General features: G+C 31.4%; 3 protein-coding genes across 6 annotated transcripts in view; 2 read left to right on the forward strand and 1 right to left on the reverse strand.

Moving 5' to 3' along the window:
* The first annotated feature begins 1,552 nt into the window (after nt 1-1,552).
* On the forward strand, nt 1,553-3,586 carry LOC105154918 (ATP synthase subunit s, mitochondrial). Of its 2 annotated transcripts, none has more exons than XM_011070722.2 (6): nt 1,553-1,630; nt 1,697-1,762; nt 2,035-2,123; nt 2,204-2,409; nt 2,855-3,017; nt 3,179-3,438. In XM_011070722.2, the coding sequence occupies exons 2-6, from the start codon at nt 1,751-1,753 to the stop codon at nt 3,285-3,287; spliced, it is 579 nt and encodes a 192-aa protein (XP_011069024.1). In that variant the 5' UTR covers nt 1,553-1,630; nt 1,697-1,750; the 3' UTR covers nt 3,288-3,438. The 2 variants fall into 2 exon arrangements, with proteins under 2 accessions (XP_011069024.1, XP_087272752.1); XM_087416626.1 differs by adding an exon at nt 3,446-3,586 and having other exon boundaries at nt 1,578-1,762; nt 3,179-3,305.
* A 44-nt stretch (nt 3,587-3,630) lies between these two features.
* On the forward strand, nt 3,631-4,819 carry LOC105154909 (MRN complex-interacting protein). Its single transcript, XM_011070710.2, has 3 exons — nt 3,631-3,768; nt 3,842-3,910; nt 4,010-4,819. Exons 1-3 carry the CDS (start codon nt 3,718-3,720, stop codon nt 4,505-4,507), a joined length of 618 nt encoding a protein of 205 aa, XP_011069012.1. The 5' UTR covers nt 3,631-3,717; the 3' UTR covers nt 4,508-4,819.
* Nucleotides 4,820-5,730: 911 nt separating this feature from the next.
* Sulf1 (Extracellular sulfatase Sulf1) overlaps nt 5,731-25,090 on the reverse strand; it is a 78,364-nt gene continuing 59,004 nt past the window's right edge. The window contains exons 4-17 of one of the 3 annotated variants that reach the window (XM_087416625.1): nt 22,265-22,586; nt 14,943-15,093; nt 14,411-14,586; nt 13,479-13,589; nt 12,329-12,621; nt 9,440-9,790; nt 8,954-9,134; nt 8,623-8,878; nt 8,356-8,541; nt 7,317-8,247; nt 6,853-7,248; nt 6,587-6,778; nt 6,432-6,522; nt 5,731-6,344 (exon numbers count right to left, since the gene is read on the reverse strand). In XM_087416625.1, coding sequence (XP_087272751.1) covers nt 6,251-6,344; nt 6,432-6,522; nt 6,587-6,778; nt 6,853-7,248; nt 7,317-8,247; nt 8,356-8,541; nt 8,623-8,878; nt 8,954-9,134; nt 9,440-9,790; nt 12,329-12,621; nt 13,479-13,589; nt 14,411-14,586; nt 14,943-15,093; nt 22,265-22,586 — 3,731 coding nt within the window. In that variant the 3' untranslated portion in view covers nt 5,731-6,250. Of the gene's footprint in view, nt 6,345-6,431; nt 6,523-6,586; nt 6,779-6,852; nt 7,249-7,316; nt 8,248-8,355; nt 8,542-8,622; nt 8,879-8,953; nt 9,135-9,439; nt 9,791-12,328; nt 12,625-13,478; nt 13,590-14,410; nt 14,587-14,942; nt 15,094-22,264; nt 22,587-25,090 lie in introns of all 3 variants that reach the window. The other 2 variants (XM_087416623.1, XM_087416624.1) reach the window with 2 other exon arrangements.

Raw genomic sequence — 25,090 nt, forward strand, 5'->3', positions numbered from 1 at the left:
TCACCATTCCATAAGGAAATTCATTTTATCTTTTTATTTTTAATAAGAGATGATTTGTAGTAATGTGTGGCAGAACATATAATTTCCTCGCAAATTTTGATATTATATTAAAAATGCAATAAAAATGTAATTAAGATGCTATCAAAATTATTTCTATCATAAGTGGTCTGAAAGATTTGGAATTCACATCCTTCTGTAATAAGATCACTGGTATTTGACGGATTGCTTAACTTTTTTTTGCGAATGGATCTTATGAATTTGACGTGGAATCAGAATACATCAAGTTCGCTTTTCTATGAAGATTTTTTCTTCTTTGTATCGGATACTAACCTTATCACAATCGTGGAGGGACCTTGATCAAATTATTGGGATAATTATTTTAAATGCGAAAGTCTTGTCGTAAATGTATTAATGACTTTTTATCACGATATTAATAAGTTTTATAATATAATCAACAACAAGTTAATAATTAATAGTAAGTACGATCTAATTGTTGTTAGTATTTTCATACCACATTTATCAATATTTCATTAAATTATATTTTATTTAATTATTATATTTGGTTTAGAAAATTTGTGTTATCGTATGTATTTTCGACATTTTCGTATAATACCTCATTACTAAATTTTGTTAATTGTGCTCCTATATAATATAATTCTTATTATATTTCGAACAACATTTTTTATTATACATTGAATTATAAATAATTATTGCATTATTAAAGGATTACAATAAAAGATAATATTAAAAAGCTGTGCAATGTAATTGTTAATTATTTTATTGTATTGGGTCATCTAAAAAGTATCCGCGGTACTTTGTCACTAGATATATGACCATCAACACACATCTAGTGACAAAAAACCGCGGATACTTTTTAGATGACCCAATATTTCGCTAATCACAATATGATTTTAGCGAAATATAATAAAATAATTAAAGAAAAAAAGAGAGATATAAAATTAAAAAATAAATTTAAAACATACTTACCTGCAAAAACCGACTAAATTTATTAGTAACTCGTTTTTTTACGGGGGAATATACTTACAAAGAAAAGAGGATCGCCATTAAAAATTGGCGGGAGTGGTGGAGGAATCTTTTCAATTATATATCATTGCATGAGTCTAAATCAAATAATATGATAATTACGATATTTAATATATAATATTTTATAACATGGTATGTACATATATATAATAATATTTTTCTGAATTTCTTTTATATTATTACAGATGCATTTTGCTCCTAAAATGTACGAACAGAGAATGAATAATAAACTGGCGCATTTAATAGCGCAAATAATGTGCAATAAATAATGTTTTGTATAAAGTAATGTGCAATATTACAAAATGTACAATAGTACAATTTAATAGTACAAAATAAATGAAATTTTATAATAAATAATATATGTAAAAGTTTTATTATTTTATATACAATATTTATTATCATTTTTTAATTTGTCACAATTTTTCATGAATTCAAAATTTAGAATATAATGCGTTTAAAAAACTGAAGGGAATGGCTAAAACATGGCGGACCAATCACAAGTGATACCCTTATGGCGTCACTCTGATTGTAGGCTCTCTATCTCCTGTCGATAATAGTATGTCGTATTGATACGGTACAGGCAGAGGTACATATATCCGTTACAAGGAAACTGTTTGATTGACAATTGTTCATAATAAATTTAATCTTTTAGTGCTTACAGGCGTATTGTAAACTTGTACAATTGATTAGAATAATTGAAGGGACAATGATGCCATGCGTATGATATGCTATTATATTTTGTATTTGTCAATACAGTAATATGATTAACTCTCATTTTTATTATATCACATTTTGTTTATTTTATATATATATGTATGTAAAAAATGATTATATAAAATAAACAATGTGTGATACAATACATGTTGAAAGATGTATAACTCGAATCGTGTTTTTGATTTCTATATGAAATAACAAGACAGTAATATAAAATGCAGGAACATATTTATTATATAATTATTTTTATCATATTATATAAATGTTATATTATAGATATTAAATGGATTCTTAACCACCACGAATCATTGCCGAAAAGTGCCTAACAGAGAATTCTTCTATTGGTTAACCATAATATTTAACAGGTATCCGATAAAATTCATTATTATATTAATTGTTAGATTATTTATTAATATACAACTTTTAAGATAATAATTATTTTGAGGGTTGACTATGAAAGAATTCAATCAGTTGGTCCAGATCGTGCATGTACTGAATGGCTCTTAAAGAATGGTGCCAGTGTCAGATGGAAAGGTTTCTCAGAACACTTAAAAGATTACAATAAATTACAGTCGGATGAAAATCGATATTATATTCAAGCAATAGATGGTACAGACTCTGGAATAACACATGTAGGATTTCCATACTTGGGTTAGTATCATATTAAATGTACATGCGTATATGATACATTATAATAATATTATTTGACAATGAGATGTTTTAACTGAGAATTCTTTGATAATAACAATATAGTTAATATGATATAATTTGGAATTAAATATTAATTTAAATTTTTCATTAAGAACAATGAATGTATTACTACTAACCAAATGTATTATGTTAATTAATATTGTAACAGAGCTAATAGCAACCAAAGTCTAACCCAAACAAAGTCTAAAATTATGACATAAGATGTCTTTAAGTCGTCTTTTAGACGCAGAAAATGTCTTATGATCTGATTTTAGACACTTTTTGTTGTTTAGGAAACTTATTGTTAATTAAAAAAAAATCAGTTGCATTCATAAATGAATTCTTGTATATCGTCATGTTGTTAAATAGGTAATATTTATAAAGGGTAATATTTATAAAAATTCAGTTGGTTGCAGATATATCGACGAGATAAAACTCATACGTTGTCGTTATTTATATAACACTGCCTTACCACTATTATCAGCAGTAAAGGATACCCTAACTACTCTTGAAATCAAAGAATGTAAGAGTATAACCGATCAAGGAGTGCGCAGTTTGAAAAATCTCAAGTAAGCATTTTGTATTATTATATATATATTTACATTTAAAAAATATTATTTTCAATGTTTGTTAAATTGTAAAAATATATAGCTCTATATATATATATATATATATATATATATATATATATATACACATATACATATTGAATTCTTTTTATCTTCTACAGAAATCTGAAGACTCTGAAGATTACTGATATTCCATACTTGGAAGATAAAGCTTCACTTAGAAGAGAACTTATAGAAGCTCTGCCAAGTTGTACAATAGAATTGAAATAAATTATATGGAACATCAATGTTAGTAGCACATTTGTGCACAGTAAATGTCCAGATTTGTCATTTTTTTTAACGTATATAATACAAAATATATTAACTCAATATGTACTTTATAAAATAATATATAAAAAAATAAATTAAAAATTGACTTTTACTTTTAGGACATATTTTCGCGTGTACCTCACTTCACTCTATTTATTATTTTAAATTAGTCTGTTCTTTTGTCGTTGCACTGGAGTGCACTAAAATTTTCTATCTCTCGCCAACTTCAAATATATCTATTTCACTTTAAGTACTACGAATCGAGTGTATCTACACCAGTTCAGTTATAAAGAATAGATCTGACGTTTCCTGAGTGGCGGTTATAATTGTACTTGAATTTGAAGCTCTCTGTGTAGTTTTCTAGTTTTCGAATTACAACATATTTTTAGAAATGCCACAAGATATGAATGTGTTACGTTGTTATTCTTGCAAAATGTACCAAGTAAGCTTAAATTGGATATCATTAATAGTTTAGCATTTGTTATAACCTATTCATTTCTTTCACATCTTTATAGGTACATATAGTGAAAAAAGCACGCAAATGGCAGTGCAAGTTGTGTAATGCAAAACAATCCATACAGAAGGTACACGTTTCAAGATTCATTAGTGATAACAAATAATACGATTTGTTATTTGAATTTTTATTTTGATTAAATATTAAATCACATTGTTTTTATTTCTAGGTATATTTCCAAGGATCTGGCAAAGACTGTCGTCTTCATGTTCAACATTTGAATTATTTGAAGACAAATGACATATCATTTTCCTTGTATCAAAAGAACAGCAATGATGATTGTAACACTACCAACACTATTCAAGAATTAGACATTGATAAATCTGTTGAAAGTGAGTGGACAAAATATCTAGACTCGCCAAAGGAAGAATGTCTATCTAGTGCACAAAATTCATCTTCTGATAGTATTCATGAGATTAAAGATATGATAACAAATGAGAAATGTAATGCTATAAATAATGATTTATGTGATTCTGAAGATATTGTAGATGATTTTATAAGTAAAAATATTGCTGATAAAACGGAGAAGATATGTTCTACAAGTTCTAACTGTAGAATCGAAGATAAATACAATTTACAAGATAGAGGTAAATCAAACAAAAATCATAATGATATTGCTAACATTTTTGAAACTTATAGTGAATTAGATGATCCTATCGATATTTAATTTTCATGATTGAATAGTTCCTATGTAAATTAGTAAAAGAATACTGCAGGAACCTACAATATTTGAATTAAATATATCATTTTCCTGAAAAGTAACATTTTATTACAGAATTTAATACATAAAAAATTCAAAAAAATATATCAAATTTTTTTCACAAATTTTAATATATATTCTACAATTTCAATTAAATGCATAAATTATTTACCTACTTCTCATTATCTATATACATACACATGTATTTTTGGTAACTAAATAACGTTTTTTAATTTATAATGTTTCCTATATAAAGAAAATAATACCGCAGAGACAAAATGTTTGTTCTTCTAAATTCTAGACTTAAATACATTGTTTCCTTTTGTTACATTTCTTTTCTAATAAAAATAAATGTGAATGACAGTTTAGTATAATGTAAAGAAGAGAGGAAAGGTAGAATGCTAATTGAAAGATGTTATTACATACATTTTTTAATTTTTATATATCTAAAATAAATAATTTGAATCTGTGAACTATTGCAATATCAACAAAAAACTCATATAACATATTATAAAGATAAATAATTAAAAAAAAAACATTTATATAGCCGTATAAAGACTGTACAAGTTAGAATATATGTATGAATTTATTATGTTTATCTTTATTTCTTCCTAGTTATATTATACGCCAGCATTCTACTCTTCCTCAATATGTATTATGCGTTACTAATAATCATTTTGCTATACTAAAACCGCTGTGCTAAAATAATAGGACAAATACGATTACTTATCGTTAGATTAAAAGAGTCAAAATCCCAAATAAAAATTTTGTAATTACAGTAATTCTGTGTTTTTGAATAATCGTAAAAATTCAACTAAAGCTTAGAGCTTATATCATCTATTCTTGCTTTAGAATCAATATTATGATATACCAAGAATATCAATGCTTATAAATGTTTTGGCAGTGCATTACGTAAGGATATGTGTACATTTTGTCATATAAAGGTAATAGGGGAGTTAAAAAAAATGGCAGCATTTGATAAACATTTCTAATTGTTACACAAATAATACATTACAGAAAGATTGCAATTGGCAAGGGAAGATAAAGTTATTTTTTTCGTTGTGTGTTTTCAGTCTTCTATTACACAGCTGATTTCAGTAATGATACTCTAATAAATACTTTTTGTGTAATAAGAAAATGTATATTGACATTGGTTAATATCGACATGTTAATAGTGAGAAAAGTAATAATATTGTCAAATTCAGTTTATTAATTTTTAAACAAATGCGATTAGTCATGACATATATTATAAAAATTTCAAGCTATACTTAGACAAGTTGCTTGCATAATAAATTATTTTTTTATTAATTCTTTAAAAAATGAATAAATTATCATCAAAAGATATTTGCGAAATAGAACAAAATTATCTAACTACGTCTTTAATTATTTATAGTCCCAATTATATATAAAACGTATATAAATCATATAAAAATTACATATTTTATATATTTATAAATGTGCTCCACACGGTGCATATGACATTTCTACAATTAAATCTGACAGTAGTCATAAAATGTATTGAAAACATGCACAATGTGGATGACGAAGGTCTAATAAAATCGAGTTATTAATTTAAATATCTGCTAATATAAGCTCGGTTTCTTCATTATTTGTTACTAAATAAATTAGGTTACTAAATGCATTGCGAAATCAATATATACCTAAGGCAATTTGTCACGATATCGTTGAAGCGTAAAAAAAAAAGATAAATCAGTATTGATGTCTATAATTATGACGTCGAGGATTCACTGAATCTTGATGATGTCGCCAGCTAGTTTGCCAGCTTCTACTACGCCTATTCCAACTAAAACAAAAATGATAATGATATTAAATTCACATTATCATATTTGATTCAATTATTTTTAATATTTAAAAATACCTCTACACTTACTTTTGTAACTTCTTTCGTCTTTTATTAGGTGGACTGCCAAGTTCGCTTTCGCGTATAATTTGTAATGCCGAAGGTACGAACATATCTTCTGCTAAAACAATTTATAAAACTTTTATCATTTAACATATAAATAAATATTTTTTTACAAAACGTACCGAATGCATCATTATATTTTCTTTTCGAAATATATCGTTGGTGTTGCTGAAGTTGTGGCATAGCTTCTCTAGCGTTACCGACTGTACAATCCCATGTACCTTTACAGCCCTTTAAGTGTTCCAATTGATCGTGTAGATAAGATTTTTCAGAGGGTGTCAAAGATGAAACTCTATTCCATTGTTCAAATGGATCTATGACAAAAAATGAAAGTAAATCAATAATTTTTTCGTAAAATCTTATTCCTTGAGATATCTTTCATACATACCGAGTCTTAAATTATAATATGTTACTAATCCTGTAGTAAATTCGCAGTAAAGAAAATCGTGCGTCTTATTAATTGTACGTATGCACGAATATGTGTTATTGTTAGCATTCATGCAAAAGCAAAATGGTCCCGCATTCCATAGAGGTGCGGTACGCCAGTGATCGTTATCGTGTTCGAAGCAGTTCATTTTTTCCGTTAGACATTCCTTTTCCAGCTTTGCCTTCTTTCTGAGTTTTCGCTCTTTCTTCTTTAAACGCTCCTCCTTCAATCTTCGTCTTTCTTCCCTAGCAATCTCTTTCTCATCTTTTTTTGTATCAGGCTCGCAATAACATTTATGTCGTGCTTCTAATGGAGTGTTTAACATCGGTGGCAGACGATCGTTGCTATTAATTAAACCTGAAGTAAAAATTATATAATGAAAAATATCTTTAAAGACAGGAACTAAAATTAATCAAGATTCATACCTTGTTTGTGTTTTCTATCAGGAGATTCAAGAATAGTAACGTCGATCCTCGCTGGTCCAAGAATACTTGACGTCCTGTTCTTTTGTACCTTAGGATATCTCTTCATTGACGGTGTAGTCGGTAATATAATGGATGTATTTCGAGGTCGACCGAAACTTCTATCGATAGCCGGATTAGTTTTTGGCATCTCCGTCATATGTATCGAAGTCATTGTTATAGTCGATCCAGATTCAGTAACTGTGATCGATTCCGTAGTATGATCTTCGCTGGAATCGTTATTACTCCTGAATACTTCTGAATAATGAGTTCCTTGCCTTGCAGTGCTTGATTCTGTAATTGTAGTAGCAGGAACAGTAGTCATAAATTTGTGATTGTGTTTCTCGTGAGTCATAGGACTTTGCGTAGACAATGTCACATCGCTAGTAACATATGTTGCATTCGCGCGTGGGACATCATCGTGTACACTATTCGTAAGTAGCGTATTGTTTCTACGATGATGATGCGTTTTTCTACGCCTTTGCGGTTTATCCTCTTCGATTTCTGTTCTGTTCGTAGATGTCTCCTTAATCTTCTGACGACGAGGTTGTTTCTTCGGTTTAACTGTCGTTAGAATCATTGTCGTTGATGTTTCACTTGCAGTCTCTGTTGTAGAAGTTTCGATAGAACTATATTTGTCGGGCTTCTCTTCTGTTGTCGACGATTTTTCATCGCTCGGAGTAGTATTAATCTTCATAATAGACTCCGTAGTCGTGTTTGTGATAAGATCTGCAGTAGTATGAGCAATTTTATCGTGCTTTTTATGATGGCGGCTTGTGTGTCCTTTTGGAGAATGATGGTTTTTGTGCGAACTGCGAGTTTCTTCTGCGTCAGCAAGCTTCTCCTCATTATCCGAAAATTGTGGTCGTTTGATCATTAAGTGTCTGCGAATCTCCTGCAAATACATAGATGTTGTCACAAAACTTAATTAAAAGGTCTATATACATATACATTATATCATATTATATTGTATAATATATTAATACATATTTATACAATTTACTTTCAACGTTTCCAATTGCATTCGCATCTCTCGGATTTGTTGTTCAATTTCTCGTCTGGATATTCGCCACTCGTTAGGATCTTGATATATAGCTTCGGTACAATTTACACCCCCTTCCGGTAAAACCAAACATTTTGGCGATAGTGATTTTCCTACTTCGGATGATAAGTGACGAACTTGAGTTTGCTAAAATAATAAATTGCTTATATTTATAGTAATATATATAAAATTATATTAGTATGATCGCAACGTTTCGTCAAACGTTACCTTCAAGTCATCTAGTTCTTCTTCAATGCTTTCCATAATCTTTGTGACATGTTCTATAGTATCCTTCTTCATCACGTTTCTCCGTACTCTCCGATGCCTTTTTATTACATCATTCAAATTTAATCGACCATTAACAATCTTATCTAAAGTGGGATCAAAATCGTTTATCGAGTAGCCGTAATCCAAGTAATCGACAATGTATTTATTTAATTCGTCAGTTTCATCAGAGTTCTCAGTTCTCATATTACTGCCGGTTCTGAAATACACGTTATACAGAGTTTCACAATAAAAAGCTCTTCCGAATTCTGCGATTTAATAATTATTTTCGTACCTATTAAGGTTTTTCTTATATTCTTCGTTCACCTCCCGCATCAGCATATCAATCTCCTGCATCATATCGTCATCATCTTCTTCATCAATCGCGCGTCTGTCTCTATCATCCAAGTCAATGTCATTATCAGATTCTTCATTATTTTCCTTGGCTGATACGATATCCGATATTTCTCGCTTGCCTATATCAATTATTTTTCATTCGTTTTAATTTAAATTTAATTCATATTAAAACGTTAAAGAGAAGCCTTTGAGAGCCAACACCAATTGTAATTATAATTTATTGATTTATTCATTTAGAGCCTTTATTTGAATTATTTGTTTAATTCATTTCATGACAATTATTTCAATAATTTAAGGGATTGTAAATTGCTAGGATAAAAAGTCGAGCTCAAATTTATTAGGGAATCTTTACTATTGAAACTTTAATTTTTTTCTTTGATAGATTATATATGAAAATGCAGAACAATAATAACGCTAAGATCACCTCGTTTGGTGAAGAATCCCGCTGTGTCATCATAAGGATCTACAGGCCGGCGGTCCTTCGTGAAACCGTATCTCTGTCCGTCGTAATCGTTAGACTCGAGCCTCGTGTAGATCACGCCGTTGGGAGTGAAACAAGCGCACTTCTTGGAAACCTTTTGCGGCGGTGGAGGTGCCGCATATCTGCACTTGTGCCGTCGCCAACGGTGTCCGTCTCTCTCGCATCGCCACTTCTGTCCGGGGAGACAATCGGTCTGCGCTTCTGGTCGCGAGCACTCCGCCGCGAGACGCTCGTGCTTTGTCGCATAGGGCGTGTGCATCGGATGCACCCTATTGTCGAGATGTGGATCTGAGCCTGAGACACAAATGCACTTGCAGCAATGAAAAATATGTTTCAGATTAATTTCGTTCGTCAGATTCCCTGATATGTGAATCTGTATTTGTGAAATGTTTGTAAAATTAAAAAATGGGAACTTTCAGCAAGATTTCGACGAGACTATTTTTCCAAAAATTTCTTTTTTAAAAGTTTTTCGTTCATTATACATGGTTTTGTTAACTTTCTATGCATATAGATACAAACACCTAGGCTACTAAAAACGTAAATAAAAATTTGCCAAATTTCCAAAGTTTTCGTAGGAATGTTATCTGTGATATGTTAATGTTAAAATATTTGTACACAGAGAGAAGATTAATATTTATATTTATTTGTGACTGTTATCGCTCCAACGAGGAAATTAAAGTGATCATATAGGATGAAATCACCGATTTCTAATGAAAGCGGATGCGAAGTGGTTTATAGTATCTAGAAAACGGAGCCATAGAGGGATCGACTTCATATTCATATTCATATGCAAACAGACATCTATATGAAGTTAAACACAACGCAACACAGTGTTGCAGACCAACAGAACTCGAATTAATTCCTCGAAGCTTGATGTTCGACGACAAGGAGGAATACTCGATAAAATCACTGCAGATTCTAGCGAGCAAAAAAAAGAACTATTGGAATCAAGCAGGTTTATATCCATTTCAATGTAGATTAATTTTAATCTCGGTTTTAATTTACTTTTTATCTTTTTCTAATTCTTAAAATTACAGACAAATAGAAAGTGAATTAAACCGAGATTAAAATTAATCTATATTGGTAGAAATGGGCATTAGAACCCGAATGCCGTATATTTCCTTGCGTGGAAATCTCTCTTTAAAAAAAAAATCCACCCCAATAGTTTTTGATTCCATAATACGTACCACACAAGATCGCGAGATTTCCTGTGCGTTTGGAGAAACATCATCATCGATAATGTTCATACATACGTTTTGCTTTTACTGACATCACATTTATCGCCAAAAATACCCTCGCGACAAAGCCCTCTCTCGATAATCTCGAGAGCAGGATAACAGGACGAAGGATGCGCCTCGGCTCGATCCCGAGGACCGGGTATTTATGCTAATGCATACCAGGGAAAGAACTTGTTCCTTCGCGCGTGTACGCGTAATACGCGACGCACAGCATCTGGTGTAACGGTAGGTTTTATAATGTAACGTTGTGCTTTGTACGTCCAGAGCATCTGCTCTTGTTGTCGAACCAACGGATCTATCTATCCGAGTTTTCGTAAGATTAATATCGCGAGCTCTATCTTGACGCTTCCCAGAGTTCATTTTATAATGCATAATTGGTAATTTCTAATCTAATTTTTCTAACAACAAAAATAAAATTTAAAAAAGAGGATAAAAATTAATAATTTCTATTGGACTATTAACTAATTTTAATATTGAGAATATAATTTGAAATGTAATGAGAATTTGAACAATCTCATAAATTCCAATAATCCGATGAACGTAATGGTCCTATGAATTAATTATTCAATTTATTATCTATCTATATTTTATCGTCATCGGTCATTTATTTGATTAGAATACATCTAATTTTCATACTTTACGTAAAAGCGTTTTGTCAAAATAATCGTGCACCGCGCGAGAAATCCAAAGAATTGTTAATAATTAAAACGAGAAACAATAGTAAAATTAATTCACATTTAATTAAATAGAAAATAAAAAATGCAATCTATATGTTTTTATCAATTTATAATAGGATTACGATTTGATTGTATATGTATTACCAATTGTATATAATTTTTAATACAACAAACTACTTATATCTAACTTCATCTAGAGTGTAAAAATTGACATTAAGAAAATACGACTGTTGAGTATATATGTTATCCATATAAACATACTTTAAACGTACTTTCTGAGACATATATCTTATTATTACCGCAAAATATGTTAAAATAAAATATGAAATAATTCTCATGTATTCCCTTTTATTATAATATATATTAATATAATCTGATTTTGATTTTTAATTGTTGTGTTTTTTCATATTTTGTTTTATCGAAAAATAAAGAAATTCATCGGCTATTATTTTCATCGGCATTATTTTCTTTACCTAGCGACAATTTATGTTTGCTACTATTTATTGGTGGTACTATTTATTTTCCAAAAATTGGAATCAACCAAAATATTATATGTATAATAATAGAAAATGACTTAATTCTGTTTTCAATTATAACCAATTGTATGTATTTTTAAATACAAGAAATTATTTCTGTTTGACTCCATCTAAAATGTGAAAATTGATATCAGGGAAACACGACTGTTGAATATGTGTTGTATATTATCCATGAATATAATCATAAACATATTTTAGGTGACATATCTTATTATATAGAATAAAATATGAAATAATTCTCATGTCTATTCTTTTTTTAGACAAAATTACTTCAGTATTTTTTAAATGACGAAAAAATCTGATTTGTCAAAGAATCATGTACGGTTCTGTTAAAAAACAAAGAAAATAGAAGTAGAATAAAATCTTTCTCTTTAAACTCACTCGTCTCATCGATCATCGAGTCCTCAAAATCCTCATCATCAGAGATATCCTGATCACTTCCGGTGTCATTCTCTATGAATCGATGCTCTGTTTCGACATCCGCATCTGGATCAGTAATATCATCGTCCTCCCCTTCTGGCGTCGAACTCGACGGCCGCTTAACTTGGGTGGCATTTTGTTTCCTGGCTTCTCGCGCCTTCGATTCAGCGATAGATTCCGGAGTTTCACGGCGACCAGAAGACTCGATCAGGAATGTGTCGGGCCACTTGAACTTCGACCTTCTGCCATGCTTGCTACTGTAATGGACTTTACTCACAAGCGAGATCGATACGGCGCGAGAGGTTTACTTTAAGAAAAAAATATTGCGCTTCGCGATAACGGGATTATTACTGTTATAATAATTTAATGGAGCTGCATGACGGAGATTTTAATTTTCGCTAGCCTCGTAAAGCCTGTAAAAAGTCACACTGCAAAAAGGGCGTTTTAACAACGTAACTTCGTCTAACCAAGTCAGAAAGTTCTGACAAATTAATGAAGTTATAAAACAGGAATTTTAGCTTAGTATGGACTGAAATCCGGTTACGTGACTCGCATTAAAGTTAGATATCTAGGAACATTAAACTCGAACATGCAATTGAAAATTATTACATTGAGAATTCATCGTGGGAATCATGCGTGTGACATAACGCACCGTACTAAATGGTCAAGATCTCGAGGTCAATGTACTAATATTCAAGCAGTTATGTTTCAACAGCAAAAAGAAATAAGATAATTGAATTTTTTATAGATAAAATCTCACTAGAAAAAAAATTCAGTTAAAAAATATTTCATCATAACATTTTCAGTAAGATACAATTTATTTTACTGAATGACTGTGAAGTTTACAACCTTAGTTAATATGAGTAAACAATTTTTTCAATTTATGAAATTTTTATAATGGTACATCCTGCGTAATTAGCTAGAAAATGAGAGAAAATATTTAAAGTGTGAGTACACATACATATATATACATTTTCTACGTTTATTAATATATTTTACATATTTAATTTTCATGTATTTTTGATCATGTAGATGTTATTAAAGTGCAACGACATGGTGAGCTTGAAGATTTAAGTGCATGAACCTCAAGAAAAACTGTCAACGTACTCACTTAAGAAAGAGTTTCTTGAAGGAACGACCATCCATCTGTGGCGGCGTCTCGACGCCAGCGATATCCAAGAACGTCGGCGCCAGATCGATGTTCAAAACTATGTCGTCTACTCTGCAATGTTATGCGGATGTTTTATTGCGACCCAATATCGGGCCCTACACTTTCCGACGTTTATTTGTTCTTAAACGAGTTTCCGTAAACGAAAGCCAACGCGCAAGTTTCGCGGATAACAGCATTATAATGACCTCACCGCAATTTCATATGTCCAATAAACCTCTTATAGTCATATAGCTGTACTTTCAGAACTACTTGACGTAAAGAACGTTTAACGATCTCTCGACATTTATTGATGTTCATTTACTCTCAGAGATATATTAGATAGATATTAAGACAGTTTAAAATTTTATTATAGTGTTGTTATGAGGAACGATTTTATTTCTTCTTTGAATTTAAGTCTAGTTCACTTTAAATTTATCTAAGGAAAAAAAAGGTAATAAAAAGAAAAGAATTTATATATCTGGATCAATATAATATATCTGATGAATCATTTGGCTGATTTGATAATAATTCACATTTAATATACATCAAATATAAATAGGAACATAATAGAATATAATCTGTTCCTATCGTTTTTTACGAGTTTACAATTTATTTTCTATTCTCAAAGGTTTCGTTTCTATATGGATATATATAATATTTTTTAGAAGAATCGATATAATTTTACAAGAATGCTATTCGCTCTTTCAGACATCGTTCACTTTTTCAAATTTCAGTTTCATAAGCTATAAGGACAATTCTCATAATTCAAGCTCTCCATATTTCAAAATTAAAAAAACATTTTTTCCGAAATTACAAAAATTAAAATTTCTTTAATTTTTGAGCAAATTCCCATAATCATGAATATCTAAATTAAATATGCAATTGGAACTTACATAGATCCAGGTTCGATACCAGGACCTCTAATAAGGAATGGCACTCGTACATCGAATTCGAACGGGAAGCTCTTGCCTTTTATAAGTCCGAACTGGCCCAAATGATATCCGTGGTCGGACGTATAAATAATGTACGTGTTATCTAGTTCACCCAGATCCTTCAATTCTTGATAAATCTATCGTAAAATAAATCGTAACATGTATTGAACTCTAATTTTCGTTAAAGATAGTTTTTCAGAAATGATATGACTATACAATTAGATTCTAAATTTCAAATGCTTTACATTAAACAAATATACTAAATTTTAGTAAATCATTTATTTAAATAGTGCCAATAAAATATTTACTAAATATAAAGAATACACTTATTTGGTACAATTATTTTGATTCAACTATCTTTCTTTTTATTCAATAAATATTTATTTACTGAGAGTTTAGTTGGCACTATTCAAATAAATATTTACTAAAATTAGTATATTTTTTCTCAATGTAAGTATTACTATAGGTAATTGTGCATAAATATTAAGCGTACCCTATCCACAGCAGAGTCGACGCTCTGCAAGGTTTGCAATCGTTTTGTCATTAAAAGATCTGTAAACTGCTTGTGAATGGGTTGCATCTTCTGCGTAACTTGAAGTATCCATTGTTTGTCAGGATTCGGTGCGTAATCATACGCTGGCGTACTGAAATGCAAAAGTGCGAACATAATTTGTTAATCTTACTTAATATTGTTGTAATCTTACAAACACATTCAAAATTTAATTCTTTTTATTTATTAGAGAAAACGGTTTGAACAAACATTTTCTGGCAGAGTTTGGTCACAATAACATTCTGTTTTTAACGAGCGATTAATAATGTATAAACAATTTAATAGTTTATACATTATTAATCTTTAAAAATAAAGGAAATATTTCACGTGGAGAAAGTTATTGCTTTAAAGTTTATATAATAAATAACTGTATAATAATGAATAATTTATATTAATTAGAATATAAGACAAATTTAAATAATAAAAAGATTTGGTTTTGATATTGATAAATGGTCAATTAAATCGCATGTATTATATTGTGCTAGAAAATAAGAAATACAAAGAATTTATAATTATTTATCGCTTAAATAATCTGCAACATCATGCTAAAAAATTATCATTTTAATTATTCTCTTTAAAATATCTGAAAGAGTTTCCTTTATAGAAGCTCTGGCTATACATATATTTTTAAATGCTCTTATAAGATGTCTTAAAGCAAGAGAAATCATGTTACACTAAAGTTTTCCAATATTTGATTTTCATGATGTTCAAGATATGAAAATAATTAGAATAAAATATATTTATTACTTCAGCTACATAGTTAAAAAGAGAGATATAAAAATAATTAACGATTTTGTTTGCAAAATAATCAACGGTTTTAAATCTCTAGAGTCTCTTTCAACGATTTCTCGTTTTACGAAAACTCCATCGGCGGCTAATTTAAAGTTACGTCGCGAAATCTTAGCAGTTGCGTGACGCTGTCCTTAATTACAATCGCGATAACTGTTGGTCCCGAGATCTTAACAAGAACCGGATTTAGGAACATGTAACACAGTTTTGTCCCAGAAATCCTAGACAGCTAGACCAAAATTGAATTAATCTCTCGTGGCCAGAGCGAAGGATCGCCAGTGAGACAGCAAAATGAGGATCATAGATGGACGTTCAAAATGAACCGTCGCCGCCTCGTTCTCCACCTCCAATTACGTGAGACACGAAATTATGGATAATTGGCCCTTCACCTTCCTTCACATCCTTTAGAGGTGCTCATATCAGGATCTTTGTTTTATTGACGGATTTTCATGCAGTGAAAACAGGTTCCCGATTACGCATGTTTCGCATATGTTTAATATACAACATTTTTAATATAATATAAAATATATTCTTGAAAAGAGAACAAGATTTTATACATCTACCTACGATTTATGTAACTATAATAACATAAAAAATAAAACAGTTTCAAAAAAACTTCATTTATAATAGAAATGTTTAATTTAAAACAATATATTTAATAAAATTAAGAAATTACTGTATCTATAAAATACCGGAACTATGATTATGAAATCTAAATACTAGAATTATCATTAAAGAAGAAACTTTCATTAAAAAATCTATACAAATATGTCTGTAGATAACTATATTTTCATGCAATAACATTTAGATTATACTCACAAATTCGCAACACGAGATTAATGATAATAAGTAAATACAATACGTTAATCGATCCTGATATCGAGGGGTGCATGAGAATTTCCTAAAGTATATAAATTATCATAATGTACTGCTTCTAAATAAACTGATACTAATTTTCTGCGAATCGGAAATTCACAATCAAGAAGAAGAAGAAGACAATCGTATTAATTTCGAAATGGAGAATACCTCGAAGAATACTATTTCCATAATGTAACGCATACGGACCGCTCGTTTCGTCTCGACTTGACTCCTTAATTGCAGCCTATTCTGCGCTCGTCGTCTCACCCCATGTCCACTTAACTCGTCCGCGAGACACCGCGAATTATATTTACACCCAGACGAGTGTCATTGCTTGCTCTCTCTTTTATGTTCCGTTCGTCTCCGCGCGACTTCCTTCTTTTGCCTAGAGAAGAAGTGCATGATTCGATGACACAGACAAATTAAACAGAAATAAAGCAAATATCCTGCAAACGATAGTCGAATTGATTATCTAGTATTAAATTATCACGTAATTATGACTTTTACCTGAAGTCCATCATATATAAAATGACATAAGCTGTATAAACGTAATATAAAGTCGCAGGACCGATCAGCATCCGACACAAAAAAGACGCTATATTGACTTATATAAGAGACTCATTGGTCCAGTGATCTTATGCTTGCGCAATTTATATCATTTTATATGTGATGGCTCAAACAAGAGAATTTTAGCATAAACTGATTTTAGATAAATGCAGAACGTCACCGGAAACAAACATGCTCTTATATGATAAATATTATAGATATTATATATTATTATAAAAATATTAGATATTTCGAAAACCGTTATTCATTATAATAAACATAATTAATTAAACAAAATATTTTTAGATCAAAACATTTTTGAAAAAAATTTCCATCAGTGGAATTATACTGGTAAAGATTGATACTGGTAAGATTGAAAGACTTTTTCAAATTCATAAAATTTAATTTAAATATTCTGCTTGATAATATATAATCTATAATCATAAAAGTGTTGGAGCATAAAAAGACGTGCAATGTTGCGAAACAAAGTTTCTTTGTTGTACGGAACGAAGATATTAACCCACGCATTTACGCACACGCGTATGCATAATAATCATATGCATAAATAATCGAACTATCTTTATCCGACGTCTCGAAGATCCATCGAGACAAGCGAGTTAACGCTCAAGAAGTTGCGTAGGGGTTAAACTAAACTCCATGGTAAATTAAGGTGTGTAATCTTTTAACATGCTCGTCTATTTATGCGATTGTAAACGGATCTTATAAGTTTCCATTTTCGATCAAATACGTTTATTCGCAGTTGCAATTAATTGCGATTGCTTCAACTACCGACATCTCATGTAAGAAATTGATACGAAATTACAGAATGAAATTAGAAAATTGAATGTTTTATAGGTACATGCAATGGATGCTCGAGACTTTTTTTCTTATAAAAAAAAAGAATTCTAGTAAGTTGAGAAACTTTGCAATAAATATAGACATTATTCTGCCAATGTTATTAGCATTAAACTATTCTTAAAACCTATTATTAATTTAAAATAATTATCCTACGATGCACTTAACACCTTTATAGATCGAGAGAGAATTAGATTAGCATCATGCTGGCGATTGCTTAAAGGTACACCGATAAAAGCGCTCTGAAAGCACATTGCCGTGCATGCCGCTCGACACATTAATTTCTGTCGATTAGCTTTTGAGTGGCACGACATGGGAACGCCGTGATATACGAGCGCAGAATGAAAACCTTGATATTAAAACGCCGGTCGACATTCTGCGATCATCGCGTAAATGGCCGTAATGTCGCGCCGTAATTAAATATAATCTGCAACATCGAGGTGTGTTAAGCATTTTTGCGAAAGCATGCGAGATAATGTTTCGTAATCAATAATTTTCTTTCGCTGGTATTTTTCACTATGCATACAATGCATATTTAACCAAATGTAATTTTCCGTCTCATCTCGAGCGATTTTTGTATCGAACAAATAAATCCTAAATTTCTATTTGATAGTTTTTAGTATTACGAGTCACTTTCGGGAAATAGAATTTTCAGAATGACACTCGTCGAACAATCGTTCTCAATCTCGCTGGAAATTTTTACAATCGAGAATCGGAGCCAGACAATAAAGTTTTACAGACACATGTTGTGGGATCGCAAGAGAAAATATATTGAATTCGGAAATGTAGTGTTCAGGAATAAAAAGAATCTTAAAATCTAAACTTTCTTTGGAAAATTGTAATTTTTTAAAAGTATGCAAATAAAAAATTGTATGCTTCCTTTTCTTCAAGTACATCATAATATTTGTTGTAATAACAATAATAATAATTATGTGAGATGTTAGATCGAAAGTTTCCTGCTTCTGTTCCACTTTAGAAGTAATTAGCGCTCTGCACATTCATGATTAACAAATTCTTAAGCAAACTTCTCGTGTTCTCCACGTCTTCACGATGACGAGTGATGGAGAGACAAGTGTGATAAATCATCCAGAGCAAAGCTCGTTCGTTTATCGCAAAACGAGATGAAATTTCAACGAGTTTTTCTCTTGTTTTGTGTCTCAAAAATCTGGTAATGAATCGCACACCGTCACCAGACCTACATTTACGCGACTCAAAGCTCCTTTTACTCGTCTTGGCAGGGGACAAACGTGTTTATAATGTCACTATTTTCTCAACATTATCATATTACGCGAAATTTAGTGCTGAAAATTTACACATAATAATTGGCACGCAAAATTTTACAACAAAAATCTGTTTATATAGGCATAAGTATGTTTTAAAATTTCGTTAATATATTTCTGGATAAAAGAGAAGAACAAATGTTCCTATGAGCATTAAATCACAAATGCTTCGTTGGTGAAAGAATAAACATAAAGTAGTACCAAATAATGACTTTATTTAAGCTTCAGGTGAATATTTTTTTTACAAGAGACGTTCAAAGTACCCTCCATCATTTTCCATACATGTCTGAGTATGATGTACGCATGATTGGCACATTCGTTCGCAAATATCAAGATTTCCACAGATCATCATGCACACGTCCTACAGGTCCTCTTCATTGTTAACTGCATGGAAAGAATGATTTTGCTGAAATATCTAAAATTTTGCTGGATACAGATCTGACAATAATTTTCAAATCATTTTCCTGAGAACTTAAACTAATTGCTAGAATATCAAAATTTTTTGCAGCATTATTTATCATTTTTTAATTTCCAACCATAATTATTTTCAGATTTGTATTCAACAAAATTTTGAGTCTTTCAGCAAAATCGTTCTTCCCATGTGGGGTTTCATAGACGATGGTCTTCAAATGATCCTTCAAACAAAAATCTAATAGATTCAAGTCCGACGATCATTATTTGAAATTTATTTGTATCCATATTTTGATAACACTTGCAATCTGGTGTTCATTTGTTCTTCCATTTTATTCAAGAACACGTTTATGAAATTTTAAAACATATTAACCTAAATTATATTGATCACTCGCTGCAAAATTTTTCATTCTCTTTCACTTGGACAGTACAATGAATTCTAATGAGATTGCCAAAAAGATCGAAGGTATCAGTTTAATTCCAGCACTGTTTTATAGATTGTTCAGAGAATCGTTATCAGAATCTGAATTATCATCAGAAGTGTCACTTTTCGATCTACTCTTGTTACATGATCAATGTTTCATCGCGTCTAGACAACGACAAATAAAGCCTCATCGAGGAATAGCTCGCACATCCGCTATCGGTCCACTTTTGTTCCAAACCTCTGCGATGCGCTGTGCCGCTTTTTTTTTTCTCTTTTCGCAGACACAGGTGTGCGTAATAATACCTCTCTCGCGCGACGCGACTCGTAAGAGTGCGCTCATAGTGGTCTAGGGCACTCCATCATTCGAAGCGATGTCTATCCGGTCTAGGACCGCATATACATGCGCTGACGCTCGATATCGCTCGTGTCTTCCATCCCCGCAACCCCTCGTATTCCGGACGTGGATTTTCGCGCGGGTGGAGATAAACCGCGCGAATTTACCGGCCTCCGACATGGATGGTACACGCGCCGCATTGTTCGGAAGGAGTGAAAAGCGCGATGGGGTCCGGCTCGTCGACGCCGACGTCGCGTCGAGCCGGAGGGAGGTCGCCCTCGCATTCTCGTATTTTCCGCACGGCGACAATCCTTATTGTCGGGTCGCGCGTTCCCTGTCGTACGTTATCAGACGGATGGAAGAGCAGTTTGCAACAGCGAAAAATAATAGACACGCGCGACTGGGTTCGATGAAGTTCATGTCAGCGTCGACTCGAACGAGCCAGGCTCATGATATCGACGACAAGCGACCCGGAATAATGTCGAGGATGCCAACCGCATATAGAACTGCCCTTTGACTTGTTCTCCGTGAGACCTGACTCTCGTTAATTTTTGCTGAGACTGCCGAGTTCCCAAAGATTGTATCCATCAAATCGAATAGCATCAAGACATGCTTGACTTCATCATATACGAAAAGAACAAAAAGGTTTTGTTGAAGTATCAAAACTAAATCTGAAAATAAATTTTATTGGTTATCAAAATAATTATGTCGAAGCTGATTACTAGGATGTCAAATCTTTTTACAGTATTGCTCATCATTCTTGAATATCCTACATAATTGTTTCGATTATCCAACACAATTATTTTTAGACCTAGATTTTCAGATATTTCAGCAATATCGTTCTTTCTGTTTGTTTGAATCCTATTTCTAAGATGAAACAATGAAGTCATCGGATAAAGTGCAATCGGATAAAGAGAAATTGCGAAGTGCAATCGGATAAAGAGAGATGTAAATCTTCTCTGAGCGAAGAAGACTGCATAATCAGGACGAATAATAGATGTAAAACAATGAAGCAGAAAGGATCGTGTAGTGCGTCTCGCGAAGAGATTATGCAAGAAGAGCAAAACAAGCACACAATATACGATTAATATTGTATGGCACGATTTGCGATATAAAGCTCCTTACTTCCAAAGCTAATTCTTTAATTAAACAAATTTATTAAAATTGATTAAATAAATTGATTAAGTTTAATTTTTTAAATTGTGCTTTGATATATCTTTTTTTGATATTCTTATTTATGATATAAAATTGAATGGATGTCATAAATTATGATTTGTACTTTCAAAGCAAATGGCATATGTTTTTTATTTCTTTTCCGAGATTCGATCAATCATAATGCGAATATTCATAATTGAAGAATCAATTAATTCTTATTTTACACAACCATATAATTTAAATTCTACTATATTTATACTGTATAAATATTATCGAATCCAATCAAATAACAAAATTCGCTTCAATTAAATTTCATATCAAAGGAATAGAATAATGAAATAAAAGTGCACTTATTACCTTCGTGAAGCAGATGCCACGGCATAATATGTTTATTTAAAATTCTCTCAATCGGAAAACGACATTCCGTTCACGATTGGACATGTGTACATATATGCTGTCTCACGAAATGTATCGCTGATCATCGAGTGGACGGCATCGAGAAATGGAACCGGTTTGCAAAAAAGTCTTCGGTACCGCGTGCGTTCCGCCGCCAGGGGTAAAGTCGCGCTTGCAAAAAATTAGAATAGACAGTCAGAAAGTCTGTTGTACTCACTGATGAGTGGTGACGTTGAAGAAGAGATGCGAGAACTGCGGCGCCGAGTCCTCCGGACCGTGCGGCGCCGGAAAACTGGCGACTAACATTACCGGCTTCCTAGCGAAATTGTGTTTGCTCTGCCTAAGGAAAGCCACGCTGTCGTTGGCTATCAGATCCGGATAATAGTCCCGACTGTAGTCGAAGCCGTGCTTTATCTTCTTGCCGTTCATGTTGACACTGTAGTTGTAGTAGCGGGAGTTCATTATAAGACCGCCCCATTCTCTCCATCCTGGTGGTATATACGAGCCGTTGTACTTATTCAAATACTTGCCAAAGTATCCTGAAATGAAAACAAAATCGCATGAATTAAATCGCTTGAATTAAATCGCATGAATTAAATCTCTGGTGAACTATTAAATTTTCAATTCCTCTATCTTTTAGATTATTGTAATTTTAATTCTTTGATGCCATCGTGTCATTTCGTTACGTACTTATCATACTGGGTAAAAAATATAAATGATACTATAAAAGTGAATGATATTATAAAATTTTTTTCCAATTAAAACATCAAACATAATATAATACCAATCAAATGTATGTATCTTCATTATAATAAAAAAGTTATAGGACAGAGAGAGAGAGAGAAACTTCAGGTATGCTACACTAGAAGTGGCACCGAAAGGTTAGATACAATATAATATAATACTTATATTTTAATTGTGAAATTTATGTATGTATTATCAATTTTCGCGTTTATTTGAAAATATTATTTGTCGTTCAATTCTAAACTTGTGTCCAATAATTAAAATGCAACATAAGTACATATTGAATAGGATGTTTTAGAATGTTAGAGACAAACTTTAAGAGATCTCATGAAAAGAATCAGCTTTTATTAAGGAATTTATATTTTCTTTTTCGGCGCACTTGTAAGGAGTTTACTCCATCGAGTGACATCTGATTAGTTCCTTTGATTTCGTTTTTGTAAAAAGATAAAAAAGCGAAAACGTATACTAATATTGTTAAATACGCAATGCTTACTTACAATAAATATTACGTTAATAAAAAATTTAAAATGAAAAAATTATAATTCAAATATATGCTCACATTTAGTAAATATTTCGTTAGTGTATTATTGAAACAAATCTTTAATAAAATTCAGTAAACTTTTTCAGCATACTTTACAGCCGATTAAAACAAGAACGCGTAACTTTTTAAAAATATGTCGAAGGCAAGAGGACACAAGTTCCTTAACAAAATGACAAAAATTATTTCTTTTGATGAGATCTACTGTTCTCAAATGAAGTTTATCCCTAAGAACCTAACACATCCAATATATACACGTTTCGAAATGCATAGTTTTTTCCACACACAGCAATTATATTTATTAATAATTTAAATATTTTTAATTAATTGTAAGGAATTTTATAAGTTTCCTGCACGATAATTATAAAAACTTTCTAATAAAAGATGATCACAAATACAGAACAGAAATACAAACATAATATCGTGAACCATTTTGCATAAAAGAAATTTATTTTCTTTTTGGGATGAAGAAAATTAGTTTGTTTATCAGACACTGTTTATCTGCAAATACATGAAGGAAAAAGGTCAGAGAATCTGAGGCTGCATGAATTTCTTGCGGAAAAATTGAAAAAGTACACATTTCGCTTGGCTATACTAGTGATAAATCAAAAGGCAATTCCATTTTCCGACTTCTGCTTCTCGTGAAGGTTCCTTCCTTCAAGACTCATCCCGTTTGCCGAAACCTGAATTATTCATATGGGGCGGCATCAAATAATTAATTCAAAGGCACCACGGTGAAGTTCTTTTGGGTCTTCCTTTACTTCCACTTTCGTATACCTTCCTCTTATCCCTGTGCAATATATATATCAATGCTTATTTATAATAGTTACATGGTAGTGAATTTGGGCGTATGTGCGCGCACAGAACGGTTTTTTGCCAACATCAGACCATCATGCGCGATCAATCACATTTACTTTCGTTTAGCACTAATTAGTGACGCCTCAATAAAGAGCGGGCGGCATCGTTTCTGTTCGTCAAACGTAATGATCGATAAAATCTATACGATAGCTCATGGCTGCAAATATTTATTTGGCGTGAATCAGCAGTTCAATTTTTTTCTTAAACGAGGATTCATGACCAATCATAGCACGTGAATTGGAGATTGGGAACATTAAAAATTGGAAATGATCTCTTCAGTACTCTATGTATGGCATAATATAATATCAAATAATTTGTTTTATTTATTTAACAAAACAAGCCACATCGCTTTCACACTTTAGATAAAGTTAGACATAAATAATTTCTCCTATTTAAAAATATATACATGATTATAATTGAAATATACATTTGAATTGACTATCCAATTTTTGGAAGGTAGATGGGATCTTGCCTCTCCTTGCACAGTAAAATGAAATAAACATATTATAAATTCTCATCAGGCAAAAAGAATGTTAGGACCTCACTAAGAAATTCTCCACTTCTTTCTCAACCACCCAGTATCTATAGACACATATGGACGAACATTTCTCTGTTCGGATACACTTATGTATTACAATTATGTTTATAATTCCATCAATCAGATAACACATTCGTATTCAACAATCATATTTCTCTAACTGTATTAACTGTCGATATTAAATTTTTAAAACAAAAAAGTTATACATTTAAAATATAGTGCGATTATTTTATTAAAATTGTGACTAGTTAATACGCATCGCACCTGTTGCTTCGAAGAAAACAAAAGTACAACACAAGATAACTTCATAATAAAGAATCGTGCGAATTAAAATTCAGAATGCATCTCGAATGCATTCGATCGTA

This window comes from Acromyrmex echinatior, chromosome 2, assembly GCF_024713525.1.
Source record: "Acromyrmex echinatior isolate Ae372 chromosome 2, ASM2471352v2, whole genome shotgun sequence".
Lineage (NCBI taxonomy): Eukaryota > Metazoa > Arthropoda > Insecta > Hymenoptera > Formicidae > Acromyrmex > Acromyrmex echinatior.